The sequence below is a fragment of the Thunnus maccoyii genome, chromosome 2, assembly GCF_910596095.1.
Source record: "Thunnus maccoyii chromosome 2, fThuMac1.1, whole genome shotgun sequence".
Classification (NCBI taxonomy): domain Eukaryota; kingdom Metazoa; phylum Chordata; class Actinopteri; order Scombriformes; family Scombridae; genus Thunnus; species Thunnus maccoyii.
In genome coordinates, this window is record NC_056534.1 from 19,697,930 (window position 1) to 19,712,292 (window position 14,363).

A 14,363-nucleotide genomic window follows, 5' to 3' on the forward strand; every position below is an offset into this window, starting at 1 on the left:
TCAATATGTAATTACAGCATTGTGTGGAGTTTTAGGAGGATAGAAGCATGTGGAGGAGCTCAGCGCAGGGCAGGGCAGGGCAGGGCAGGGCTGAGGTGGCGTGTGGAAGGGTAAACAGATGCCAAGTCAAATAAAACAAAGCTCCAGGCAACGGCACAACATCTACCGGTCTGCTTGGCCTGGCAGTGAGACACATAAACACACACACACACACACATACTGTAGATACACACACTGTACACCTACGCTCTATTCACACACACACACACACACACGTAGACAGTGGGTGATCCTGCTCCCTCTTGGTTCACTCAACCAGAGAATTAAGAAAATCTGCCCACAGATGCAGAGTTTCAACCACAGTCACGTGAGAACCTCCTGAATAGATATTTGTACCCTTTTCAACCTGTAACAGGTGCACACACACACAAACACACAAACACACAGACAAAGCTGTACAACTGTACAAATCCTGAGCTGTTTCGACACTATGTGACTACTGAGCCTCTAACACAGCAGCGCACACATAAGCTGGGCAGGGCTACTCAGTCAAGGGTTATGTAGCTTTAAAAGAAATCCATTTAAGCGTCCAGATCATAATAGATTAGCCGTATTAAGCCTCAGTGAAGCTGGTTATGGTGGTCCACAGGGTGCGGCAACATGTCAAGCAGTCATGCAGTTTACTTGCTGATCAGTCTCATTAGCAGAGTGAGGCGTGTCTAGTTGTTATGTAAAGAACTTGGGTTTCTTTGTTGCTGCTCTGTGGAATTCAGCCGTTTGAGCGTTTGGTTTGGCTCAAGACATGAGCTGCATGTTTAAAGCACATATATCATAGTGAGAGATGATTGACAGTATTAATTATGTGTAACATGTTAGTAACAACATGAATCTTTTGTTGATCCTTGTAGGTAAAGTCTTTTGTCTTTGTCGGTTCACGGGGGAGGTCAAAGGTCAGGGTCATTTGCAGTGCAGCACTTCTGGAGCTGTTGCCAAGTCAGCAGCTTGGAGTATGATATGTAACCAAGGCCAGAATCAAACCGGTTGCATGTTTCGGTAGTGAAAAATATTAAGAAATGCAAAAAAGTCCACATGCAAACTAAAAAAGGCTTTGATTTGTGTGAGTGTGCTGTTAATGTGCACTACTGTCCCACAATGCAAGGGAACGGAGCCACTACTCACTGCTGCAAAATAAAATATTGTGAATCATGTGACAGCTCCAGAAAGTCGTAGATCTTAAGAAAGACATTTTGCTCTCATGTTTCAGTGGCATTCAGGTAAAATATGTGAACTCAATCTTACCTGATGAAGGTCTGAAGAGTGAAACGTGACAATTGATCAACAGTGTGCAGGATTTTTTGGTTATTTCATTGTTGGTTTATGATCTGACACACGTGTCTATAAGACTTTGTCTACTAAATGCAAAAACAGTATTCTATAAACATAAAGTTTAGAGTTAGTTGATCGACAGAAAATTAATTTGGTAACTATTTTGATAATTAATAAATTGACAATGCCACATTTTCTGGTTCCAGCTTCACAAATGTGACAATACATTGTTTTTCTTTGCCATATATGACAATGAATTGAATATCTGTGTCTAATATCTTATATCTTATGGTTTTGGATTTCACCATGGCCTCTGAGAAATTCTGAATGCAATTTTTTAAACATTTTATGGACATAACTATTAATAAGGGAAATAATCAATAGTCAAAGCCTTAGATATCCATAGATAAGTTTGTAGTACAGAGTTAGGACACAGCATATGTCTTGCTCAGTGACACTTGACACTGTAGTGGCTTCAACCCCACTGCTCTGGTTTATGAAGGATTTTTACTGCTGCTGAGGAATTTTAGCATTTGTCAATGTCGTCACTGCAGTGTTTTGTTCTGTAATACAATTTGTCACAAGCTGGCAGCTTTATTGTGATTTAAATGAAAAGCAAACTGAATCAACTCATCTTTACCAAAAAAAAAAAAAAATTCCAAAAAGTAAAATTGTTTATTTACACAAAAAAGTTGTAATGGCCTTGATCATGGTTTATTTGTTTAAAAAGTTCCTGTTAAACAGGCAGTTCTGACATGAGCAGCTAGTTGATTAATGGGTGCACCCAGAGGACCTCTAACAGGTTTAGGAATGTGAGGAGAAAAAGATCTTGCTGGGAGCTCTATATAATCATATACTCCTGTTACTTTGAGCAGGACTTCGAGGAAATGTATAAAAACACACAGACAGGATCAAGACAGGAGTGTTTGGCAGAGGAGCACACGTGTACACAGTACCTAACAAGATCTGATGACATATTATTGTAGGACAAGATTCATTTTTTGTGGGTTTTCTTTTATGTAGATTGTTTTAGTGGCGTTTATTGGGATGATTTACATACTGTAGCTAACTATCACGTTGATCATTAACGTTAAGAGTAACCTGCGTTACACTGGTGGCAGCAGGATAGCAGAGATGTTTTCATTACTGAAAACTATGAATTCTTATTATCTCAATTTTCTCAGTTTTGTGGTGTATTTCTATAATTTTTTGTGGCCCTTTCAGGTTCTGCTGTTTCTGTTGTGTACATACATGCACATGCATACTAACTGAGTCACAACTTGCCCCAACTTGCTTCTTCAACCTACAGCAGAGGGGAGTTACCGGAAAAAAACGCAAGTCTATGTTTTACAAACTCTGCACAGTATATTTCCATATGCTTAAAACCTTATATCAAGCCCGTAGCAAACAAAGTGACTGGCATGTTTAGACAGGTGGTGGTAGAATCTACATGGTCTTTAACAGTCTGACACATGTCACACATTTACTGTACAGGCGAAAAACACACAGAAAAAGAAAAGTGGCTTCAGATGTGCTGAAAGGATATGAAATATATTTTTAAGTACAGAATAAGAGTATAATCATCAATTGAAACAAAAAAAAAACATGTGCAAGGAGAGTAAAAGCAAAATGTCTTTACAGTGTCAATCAACAGATTTGTTGCAATCAGTGAAGTGCATGAGCACACAGACACACTTACATTCACGTACAAACACTCCAAACTGCAGATCAGGTTGAAGGAATTCAGTGTGTTGAATACAGTAAATGATAAAAGCCGACAGATTGTCCCAACAACAGAGGTTTTCTGCAGTATTTGAAGATCCAGACAGAAGTTTGTTTTGTGGTCATTGGAAGTAATTGATCAGAGATGCCCCCCCCCCCCCCCCCCCCCCCCCCCCCCACTAAGAAAGGCACATCTACCATTTTTAGGTTTTCTGCTGAAACTGCATCTATTTCCCTTACCAAACAGATGGATCGACGTGTATTCAAAAGGTGAAAAAACAGGATGTGAAATGGAGTGGATTTATTGTGTTGCTCTTCCTGTAAGCTACTGAAACTAGATGAAGTTTCAGCGTACAGGATCAGGAAAGTGACGGCCGGATAGAAAAAAACCGTGGAAGACTAGAAATGTGGAGGAGGAATTAAAAAATAGTTGACCTCTGACCTCTGAGTACGAGCACCACCATCCATGATCTAATATCATTTAGCTTATGTCACATTCATCCTTTTTAATAAGAAAATAATACTTTGTCATGAAGTTTATTTCTTCACCTGTCCCTTCAGCTCACGTTCACACATCTCTGTCTCTTCTTTTTTTTTTCTTTGGAAACAATCTTTGCATTTCTTACTTAACTTATGGTTGAAAGTGATTGATAATATGTTCTTTCAGAAGTCTTTGTTCGAGCTTGTTTTACATTAATAAACACATTAACACATTCTTTGGCCATTTTAAGCCTCGTTTCATCTGACAACAGTTAAACAAACTTTCTCACAGGAGCATAAAACACAGACGTCACTCACTGACACTTAAAGACAAAAAAACCCAACAACATACAAATACAGGTGCAAATGTAACTTTTGTTTTTACAGTAGAGGCCCAGTGGGACAGTGCTATCTTTGGGGGATTGTTGGTCAAATCACATGCTCATTTACGTTTATTAAAGAGGGGGAAAGGGCACTCGTGGCACAAACAGAGCTTACATGTAGTTCAAGAGATCTGGGATAATACATTTCTTTCTCGCTCAGCCTCTACATCCAATGTCTCTCTTTTTATTAAAACATTCTGAGGCTGTGAAAAGTACACAGGTCGACGTAGGGAGTCATCTTAACGTCTCCGCTCGTCCACTGACCTTCTCTTTCTGGGACTTTTTTCCCACAACCGGCTCCTCATCTGCTCAACTTTACCATTTGGAAAAAAATTGGGTGCAGCTACAAATCCTCTGGAAGAGCCGATGGGTGGAGCAGGGAGTCCACAGTCCTGTTCCCCAGCCCCTCTCTGCCTTCCACCTGTGCTGTGCTGCTGTGACTACATACATGTCTGTCAGAGGGCGGGGGGGAGTTTGTGTCCGTCTGGGGTTGTTTGTATGCCGAGGCTGGCGAGGAGGTCCTGGAGTCGTGTGACGGTGCTCACCAGCTGCTTCTTCTCCTCTTCCAGAGCAGAGACCTGCTCCTTCAGCTGGCCCTCTGACTGGACCAAAGCCTCCACTCGACTCTCCAGGCTGCACACGCGAGCGTGGGACACCTGGGTGGGAGGGAGGAAGGAAAGCGAGTGAAGGTGGTGATGGGTCAAAGTAAAAGATAATTTGACACGTGAGGGCATGTGTGTGTATTATACCTGCAGCTCCTCAAGCAGGTCGAGGTTCTGCTGTCGGAGGCTCTGATTGGTCCTCTCCAGCTGTGCGGCTCGCTGGTGTTGGTTGAGGGTCGGAGGCATATCCAGCAGCTCATCCTGCAAGACATGGTACTCCACCTCATAGGCCTGGAGCTGCTTTGACACGTCCATCTCACACACCTAACGCACACAGAGAGAGTTTACAATGTGCAGCAGCATTCTTAAACTCCTCAAATTAACCAAAGCTCAAGATTTATGATTACACACAAGCAAAAAGCGTGTTTTGCTTGTTTTTCACTCTGTTTTCACTCCCATCGGTTACAATAACATTGTTTTTACCAAAGCTCACAGAGATCTGGGAACAAGGCAACATCTCTACAAAAAAGTCCCAACGTGGAAAAAAAACCCAACACGAACAAGCGATCAGATTATCAGACAAACAAGCCAACAGTTTAGATTCAAATCAGTGTTTTTTAGAGATAAACGTGTTTGTCTCATCCATATAATATTACAGGCTTTTTATTATAAGCAGGACTCAGGGTGGATTTTTCTTTCTTGTTTGCATTTATTGTGGCAATTCATTCCAAAGAACAAGGGTCACACCCCTTTTTGTTTATAAAGCAAAGATGCACTCCAAAGTTTTTGCTTTTTTGAGTTCAGCAAGATGATAGAAACCCCTTTTATTTGCAGGCAAACTGAAAGTGAACGCACCTTATAGCACAACTTAGGAAAGCCAAGGTGTTTATAACTCACAGGGAATAATAAAGCAGTAATTTTAGCATTTGTTTTTGTTTGATCTACCAAATAAGTCTAACCTGTGGTTTTGTTTAAACTTGTAAGACTGTCAGACTGATCAGTGGTTCTTCCCCTGTCTGGTGTCTTTTTAGTGAAGTCACCATGTTCCCACATCTCAGCAACCTAACTGCAACTAATGGACAAAAGTATGAACGAAAGTTCAACTTGAGTTTCCCTTAAAATATTTCCTTTTCCTTTTGTCTCAAATTACACAGATTTCGCAAATCCTTTGTTGTCCTGTTGCTACAAATTCCACACGGCTGCCTGATGAAAATGAACAACAGGACATGATTGGCATTGATCCTGCAGGTGAAACTGTGAGTCACAGCACTGTTAGCATATAGATAATCTAATGAAGGTAAGTTGCACCAGAGGGGGGTGGAAGTACTGGCATGTTAGTGCATGACTTGTTACCCTATTGTTATGCATACTTTTTTAACTATAGTGTAGCTTGATAACATCTCTCTACGAGTGGTTGACTCATCATCATCAAACTTGTGTCAGCTCCTTCTATCTCAAGACAACTTACATTATTGTGTACGTGTTGATGGTGACAGTTTTATCTTGACATAAGTTTACATGCATGAGAAGGACTCAGAAACATTACAAAAGGAAGTCTAATTATGACTTTGGGATTGTTGGTTGTTTGAGTCATTTGACATGTGATGATACTTTTGACACACAGTAGTTTTCCTGTTTCTTTTTTCCCCCCACCGCAAATACTGATAAACACATGAGGTGATGGTTAAATGACTTCAGTGACACTCCACCCATCAGCTGCCCACATCACTGCTATGAGGAGAAGGTGTGGTTCACTGTGATAGCCTCGGTCACCCAAGCAGCATATCATTGCCCACTTTCTTGTTTAGTCATAAAACAATCAGATTGTTTCTTTATCACTTGCTATGAGGTGTCAGAATTTATGATGAAACACATTTGTTCAGTGAAGTGTTATAAGGTTTTTTGAGTTCATTTAGTAGCTTAACAATAACGACTCACATATTTACACAAAAGCATAGAAGAGGAAGTGAAATACAAAAGGTCACTGAGTCACCAGTTACTAGTTAAAAGATTATTAAAAATCATCTGTCTCTTTCCTGCTTCTTCCCAAAAGAATAACAACAATATATTATAATGGAGGAGATGGTGATAAGAGGATAGAGACCCTAAGACAATATAAATCAAGATTTTGCAATTCATACCGTTGATATGACAGCTACTTTTCTTTCAAAATCTCTGGGTTTATTAGGCCTTTATTGACAAAATCAATTAGCAGGACTGCTTTATGGCAATACTGTATTTTTATGATTTTTTAATAAATGTGATTAGAGCTGCAATGATTAGTCAACAGAAAATGAATCTGCAACTAGTTTGATAAATAATTGTTCTAATCAAAAATGCTAAATTTTTGCTGGTTGCAGTTTCCCAAATTTGAGTATTTGAAGCTTTTCACTGTTGTTCATGATAGTAAACTGAATGCCTTTTGATTTTGGACTGTTGATTAGATTGGCGCTGCCGCAGTAAATTTTCATGGGAGTTGTAGTTTTTTGTATGCTAACAAATTAGAGTTACTTTGTATTGTCATCAGTCGGACAGTGTAGTAATTAAAGGGATAGTTATTGTCTCTCTTACCTGGTTGATGGTTTTCTCCATCTGCACCAGGCCCAGGTTGGGCAGTGTGGTCTTGATGAAGTCCACTATGGACTCCAGGCTGTCGTGCTGAAGGATCAGAGGCTTGTGGCTCCCCAGCAGACTCAGAGCAACCTTGAAGATGACCTCTGACCCCTGCAGAAATAACATATCTGACAGGAGGAGACAGAAGAGAAAAGGAATTGAAGTTAAGGGCAGAAGAAAAAGAAATGAAAGAGAAAGAAAACAATGACACAGGTGATTGGAAAAAGGCGCTGATGTCACGTACCGATAATAATGACACGATGCAGCTTACTATGTTGATTGATGACTTAAGGGGTTTTTCATGATAGATGCTTTGACGTCAGTAAAACAGGTTTAAGCAACATAAATATAGTCTGGGCTGAATAAAGTGAGAATGTGTAGGTGTGTGTATTTGTGTGTGTGCTTTAAATGCATCAGGGTGGGGTAAAGGTTAGGCACAACTGCATGAGATCATACATCAGTGAGTAATATGTGATATATGAGTGGACCCACATACAATATCAAAGACTTCACAGTGCTATGATGATGCCCACACACACACACACACACGCACACATGCGCGCGTGCGTGCACACAGTCTTACGCTTGGATGAGCATGAGGAGCCAGTGAGTCTGGTTCAGTGACTGAGCACCGTGTAAGAAATTAGGCATGAAAAAAACAGTAAGGAAGGAATGAGGGAGAGAAAAGCTCTCTCTCTCTCTCTCTCACACACACACACACACACACACACACACACACACACACACACGCACACGCACACACGGACATTAAACAAGGGGCTGTGGGTGTGATGGTATTTACATAAATGATAAAAGGTCACTTCAGAGGAAAACAACAGTGTGTAACTGACTAACACAGATTTTATCTCAAATGTGTGTATGAGACTACATTTCAAGGAAACTGCTGTCCAGGTTTGAAGAAAAGTTTTGATTATCAATGATTAGTCAACTAAAAACTATTGGCAACTATTTTGATAATTCAATAATTGTTTCAGTTATTTTCTAAGCAAACATGATCATTGTTCTCTAGTTCCAGCTTCTCCCTTGTAAGGATCTAAATAATTTAAAATCAATAAACAGAATATCTTAAGGGTTTTTGACTGTTGGTCTGACAAAATGAGGCATTTGAAGACGTCATCTTGGACTCTGTTTTTTTCATTGTTGTTTCAATGTTTTCTGAATTTTTGTAGACCAATCAATGAATTGATAATGAAAATAATTGTTAGCTGCAGCCCTAATTATCATAAAACTTAAATTTTACAATATACAGTGACACTTCTTGACAACATTCTCCCAACTGCTACACTTATTTAATGCAGTAATTTCCTCTCTGAATCTTCTATTTCCTCTTCTTGCTCCTAACATAATTGTTTGTTTATTTTCTTCTTGCACCACCACTTTCCTCCCACTTCCATCATTCAGGGATCAAGGGAGAGGGAGAGATAATCTAAACATCTCGGTTGAAGCCCCACCATCCTGCACCTTTCCTGCGTTGATACTGCAGAGCTCGTTTTTTTAAGAGTGTGTTCCATGAGTGCAGATACATACAGCATGCAGTCCTCAAACAGTAACTCACCAAAGACTCTGGCCACGAAGCCGAGGGGGAAGTGTGAGGCAAAGGCGGTGAGGAACCAGGGGGTGGCGTATAAACTGGGTCCGATCTCTTGCTGCTCAAGATGGCTGTATAGATCCCTGTGGTAGTCATGGAGCAGCCGCGACAACTGGTACATCTGAATCTGGAATGAACAACATGACACAGACAACTTTTGTTTACCGGTCTGACTGGGAGGATGCAGCTGAGTGTGCAGTATGTGCAGAATACCATTTTATCATTTTATACATGGTTTTAAAGCTGGATTTAGTTGAACTTCGGTTGAAGAAAGGCTCAATTATTCGCTCTAATTTTGAAACACATCTGGAAAAGACATCTCCATTGCAAACCTTCTGCTCGCAGCAATTCTCCCTCTTTATCAAAATGATCGAAAGAACATCAACACTCCTTTTCAGTGAAGAGAATTTTCCCGCCGTCACTTTGAAGTAGAAATACAAGTTTACAGTTGCATATTTTTAAAGTGCTTTGGGGGCTTTTTGTAAGTTATTTTGGTGGATAATGAGTTAGAATAGTAACATAATTAAAAAATGTTTGTATCTAAACATCATAATAAATCTATAGCTATTTGGGGCCCTTTTAGTTGGGGGCCCCAGGCAGTTGCCTACCTTACCTAATGTTAATGTCTGCCCCTGTATATCAATACAACACACACAATAAAGTAGTGGCTTCAGGGCACAAAAGAGTACAAAGACTGAGACAAGTGAGACTGAGCTACTACATTTTTTACCAAATTCTGTGTTCTCCTATTTATTTTTTCTTAATTCTGGTTTTTACAGTTTACAGATAAGTTTTTCAGTTTTGTTTAAACCTTTTTCTTTGAGTGAAGCAAAATAAATATAATTATTTATTTCCTCAACATTTTAATGCTGTTTTTACTGACAACTAACAACTATATATGATAATAACAAAGTAAAGAAACAACATTCTGATTTTGGGACGGTTTACATTCACTTGGGGACAGTTAAAATTGTTTTTCAGGACAGTTCAGTGAAAAAAAGTCTGCTGACCATGTACCATACATCTGTCTATTATTGCAGTCGTTCTATCAAACAATGAAATCTGATTAAACTATAATTCCAAACCTACGCCGCAGGTATGTTTGGCGGGATGCCCGTTAAACCTTCGCACCAAATATAAACAAGGCAACAGTAACCACAGCTCAACCCCACCAACGATGCAGCACCCTTTCATGTTATTTAGAATTGCCCTCCAGTCAAAAATATGTTTTTCTTCTTGTTCCTTCATGTAGATGTTTGGGCTTCACTGTGCAGAATGATGTTTATGCAAATGTTGACAATTTTTTCACATCCGCTGAAGAGGGAAAGTTTTTCTGAGCTCAGCAAAAATCTGAGTTTAAAGCGTGTACCTATGAGCATTATTTGTGACATCGCGACTAGTTTGGAGTCCAATATTCAATTTATACAAGTGTGATGTGGAAACTTGAAGCCTCCAGTGCACAAACACTGACAATGGAGGTAGGAAACATCTTGTATCCAGCAGTTCAACTTTTCAAATGAAAAATATTTGCATATTCATAGATTCTGTATTCTTCAGTGAGGGAGAAGGAGTAGATGTAATTTCAACGATTTTTAAGGAAGTACTTGAATTTTTATTGTGGAAAAATCATGTCAGACACTAAGTATTAGTCATAGGGAGTATTTTTATATTTCTGAAACATGTATGGAGGGGACACAAAAATGCAAGACTCTTAAGATGATCACTATAATTTTGAAAACAGACAGGAGGAATGTGATTTCTTCATAATGATATCAGTGCCGAGATGGGCTGATAAATGGACATAAAAAGATGGAGACCTAAAGTCTTCTGTTGTGCATTCAGATCCAGGTTTAGGTGTTTAAGGGGAAGTGACAGATTTAATAAATATGTACTACATATGTAGGACAAAGAGACACTGTGTGTGTAGGCATTTTACCTGCAGGATAATCATGTCAGGCCTGTACTGTTTGCGGAGCCCGACGTCATACATTAGAAATTTCAGCATGTTGAAGGCGTCCTCTTCCCCCATGTGTAACAGCAGCACTCCCGCAATGAAGGACAGGCCCTGGCAGTAGCCCACCTACAATAACAACAATAAGAAACTTGACATCTACGCAGACAGGGCAGGGGAAAAAGGCTTAAGCTAAAAAGACATTTGACAGTTCCATTTAGTCTATTAAGAGCAGGAAAGACAGACCCCCAAACAAGAAAATGAAAGAGAAAGAAAGCCATAAAACACAACATGAATGTTACCTCAGGGTCCAGCAGTGAGTAGGCCTTCAATAAATTATACAGAGACAGCTGTCCTGCCCCCAGCTGCGCTTGGAAATATGGATGAGTGGGAAAAGTGCGACCTGAGACAGAAGAAAAGAGAGACATTGTCTGTACAGTACTTTAGTTTGCAACACAAAGTATCTATTTGAAGACTGAGATCAAACTGATATACACCTAAAAATGCAAAACACCATTTAATAGATTTGATTAACTTGATTTTATCTGAAATACTCCTGGAAACAATCTGAGAACAATCCATTGAACACCAAAGCCTCTGGGTGTGTACATGTGTTTGAGCGAAGCATCAACTCTGCTGAACTTCGCTTTGGGATGCTAGACTTCACACTTAGCTGTTGATGTTAAAAAAAAAGGGAGCTCAGTGTACGAGCATGTGCAGAACCATTACAAGCCATCATGCTTACAAACATGTTCATGAAAACACACACACACACACATGAATGTGGCTTTACGCCAAGACTGTATACCCTCCCTCAGAAGCTTAACATGTAACGGTGGACAGGACACATACCTTTCAAGAATGACAATATAATGAGGACCTGTAATCTGTAAAAAGAACATTCTTCATATGGACGGGTTGGTAATTGGCAGGTGTGTGTGTGTGTGTGTGTTTTGGGATGGAGGACTTCTTGACTTACAGTGTGTGTGACAGTGAGGCTTTAGAGAAGACAATGACGACTGTGTGAGTGTGGAATGTGCTGTGGAGGCTTTATGTTTGTGAAGATAATGCCGCGACTCCCCTCCCCTGCCTAGAGGAAAGTGTGTGTGTGTCTGTTCTGTGTGCCAAATATTGGGTGTGGGAGTGTTGAACTTCACAAGCCTAAATTCTATACCTTCCTCCTATTGCCTAACACATGTTAACACACTTAAACTGGCCTCTTTGCTTATTTACAAGGTGTAAAAACCTTGTTGTGTTGCTGCTTCATTATCATAACCACTGCGTGCTTTTATCCAACAGCACATAACACCTTTACATCGTGCCATGTTAGCAACTGCTACTGCTGTCCCCACCCTACTGATGTAGCGTGAATAACATGCTAGCCAGATGAAAGACTCAGGATCAACAGCAAAAACAGAGGAGGTTAAGAGCTGCAGGGATGGATGTGTGTATGTATGTATGTGGGTGTTATATGGGTGGGGTGTAGGTACTGTGTGTGTGTGTGGGTTTGTGGGTGGTAGGTGTTGGGAACATTTGAGGGTGAAAGTGTTAAAAGTGAGGTTTGAAACATTACAATGTCGAATCGCTCTGTCAAATGTAAAATATGTTGTTGAATTAAATGTGTGAGAGAGAGTGCAAAAGTACGGTGTGTGTATGTGCGCACAGTGTGTACGTTTATTTGTTATTGAGTTCTTTCCATATGGCAAAATAGCTCAAAAAGCGCCTAAAACGTGTATGCAAGTGTGAGTGCGTGTTACCCAGATCTATGAGGATGGCGTGCTGCTGTGAGGTGAGCTGTTTCAGCAGCTCTTTGTACGGAGTGTGATTGGTTGGGGTTCGGGAGGGTACCGTCTGCCTGAGCAGGTACTGCTCCGAGAGAAACTTCCAGATCTCGCCTCGATGCTGCCTTGGGACACCTGCCAGAGATGACAGAGATGAAGGAGGAGGGTGGTGTGCGGATATTTAAAGGTGCTTAAACACAATAACATGCAAATTGACAGCCTTGCAGGTGCGGGACTTGCCAAAACGATTTTCATCATTCCTGACCTATAAAAGAATGTGATCTGATGTAAGGACTTTAAAATGTTGCGAATCTCATCTGAGGTTGCTGTAGAGGCTCACCTCAGATGTACCTCACCTCAACTGTAGAAAATACCTCACGTCAACTCAGTCATTAGTTTGAGTGATTGACTGACAGAAAGCAGTGTGTTTGTCCAAAGAAAATGTTTCTATATGTTGAGGAGACACAATGTTCTACAATGTTTATCCCTTGAGCCTTGTGTAAGTGGACCTTGCATTTAGAGTATTTACCACAAATATTTTCCCTGATTATACAAGGTTTTTGCAGCATTCACTAAACAAAATGTAAGACTTTTAAAGACTATTTTAATACCACATAGAAAACAATCTTTTCACAGTCAAATTGGTCAAAGAATGACAGAAAACCAGTAGGGACACTAAGGCCCACGATTATGTCTTAAGTATGTGAATTTATTGACAATTATATATCGCATTTTTGTTAGTACTTACAAGCTGTATAACAATAATTCATAGAAATATAGCTAACCAAGTAAGAAGGCAAATAAAATATTTAAGACCACTGTAATTGAAATTTAAGACTTTTAAATACTTTCAAAGGCCTTTTTTGAGGTCTTTTTAAATTCTGCAGATAGCCTGCTATAATAATTCTGTATTTCGGGTCCTGCATAATTTTAATTCCATGGTGATATCTGGAGCATACACAATTACTGACATATGTGTTCATTTATTTACAAGTGCTGGAGTAGAGCAGTGTTAATTACTTTTTAGATCAGATCAGACTTGATTTCTTTCAGTAAATCCAAACAGGATTTAAACACAGAAACAGATTTTTTCAGCCTCTTTCTCTTTTTTGGGAACGCCCTGTTCACACAAATTCAGAGCAGGAAGCAGCTCAGTACAAGCACAGTCTAAGCCACAGGAGCAGTTGTGGGTTAAGGGCCTTGCTCAAGGGCACATTGGAGGTGCTAATGATAGAAGGGCAGTGTAAGATGAACAATACAAGAAAAAGGAGAAAGTGGCTGCACCTCATTTTATGCTTGGTGATACAAATTCTATCAATGTAATACTTCATAAAAAGAAGGGACTGGAATCGAACAACAAACTCTCAGCATGTAGATCATAGGAGGAGGATGTTTGCACACATGTGAGCTTGCAGCCTTAGCAGCTTTACTCCTGGCCTCCAATAAGATGATGTGACCACCATTTTAACACGGTGTCGTCAGCTTGAGTCATAATCTGGCTACCTAACCAAATTCAAACACTGCTATTTGTTTTCCAGTATCCTTTCTGTGTGCATGTTATGTTCTGGACATTAGATTTCTCCTGTTGTGTTCGAGGCCAGGGGGCAGAAGAGATAACATGCCTGTCCTCTCTGCAGAACATGCTGATACTAAAGAATGAACAGAACAGAAAACCCCGACAATAAGAGGCGGACACTGGGGGTGAAGTTGTTCATGGAAAACACATCGACTTTACTCTGACAATGGATTAAAAAACATTTCACGGAATTTACACTGCTTTCTTTCACTGTATTTGGGAAAAGGGCCATGGCAGATGATAAGGAGAAAAGTAACAATACATATTTTCAGTTTTGCAGCTTTATACATTAAGCTCTGGTCAATATTTGCAAATACCTG

The 14,363-nt window shown here is 39.9% G+C and overlaps 1 protein-coding gene across 4 annotated transcripts in view; it reads right to left on the reverse strand.

Moving 5' to 3' along the window:
* Positions 1–3,571: 3,571 nt before the first annotated feature.
* Positions 3,572–14,363, reverse strand: part of tbc1d1 (TBC1 (tre-2/USP6, BUB2, cdc16) domain family, member 1) — a 55,780-nt gene continuing 44,988 nt past the window's right edge. For all 4 annotated transcript variants that reach the window (XM_042427556.1, XM_042427580.1, XM_042427565.1 and 1 more), the window contains 7 exons: positions 12,444–12,602; positions 10,989–11,089; positions 10,672–10,815; positions 8,703–8,862; positions 7,085–7,254; positions 4,661–4,837; positions 3,572–4,567 (listed from right to left, as the gene is read on the reverse strand). In XM_042427556.1, the coding sequence (XP_042283490.1) occupies positions 4,367–4,567; positions 4,661–4,837; positions 7,085–7,254; positions 8,703–8,862; positions 10,672–10,815; positions 10,989–11,089; positions 12,444–12,602 (1,112 nt within the window). In that variant the 3' untranslated portion in view covers positions 3,572–4,366. The remainder of the gene's footprint in view (positions 4,568–4,660; positions 4,838–7,084; positions 7,255–8,702; positions 8,863–10,671; positions 10,816–10,988; positions 11,090–12,443; positions 12,603–14,363) is intronic.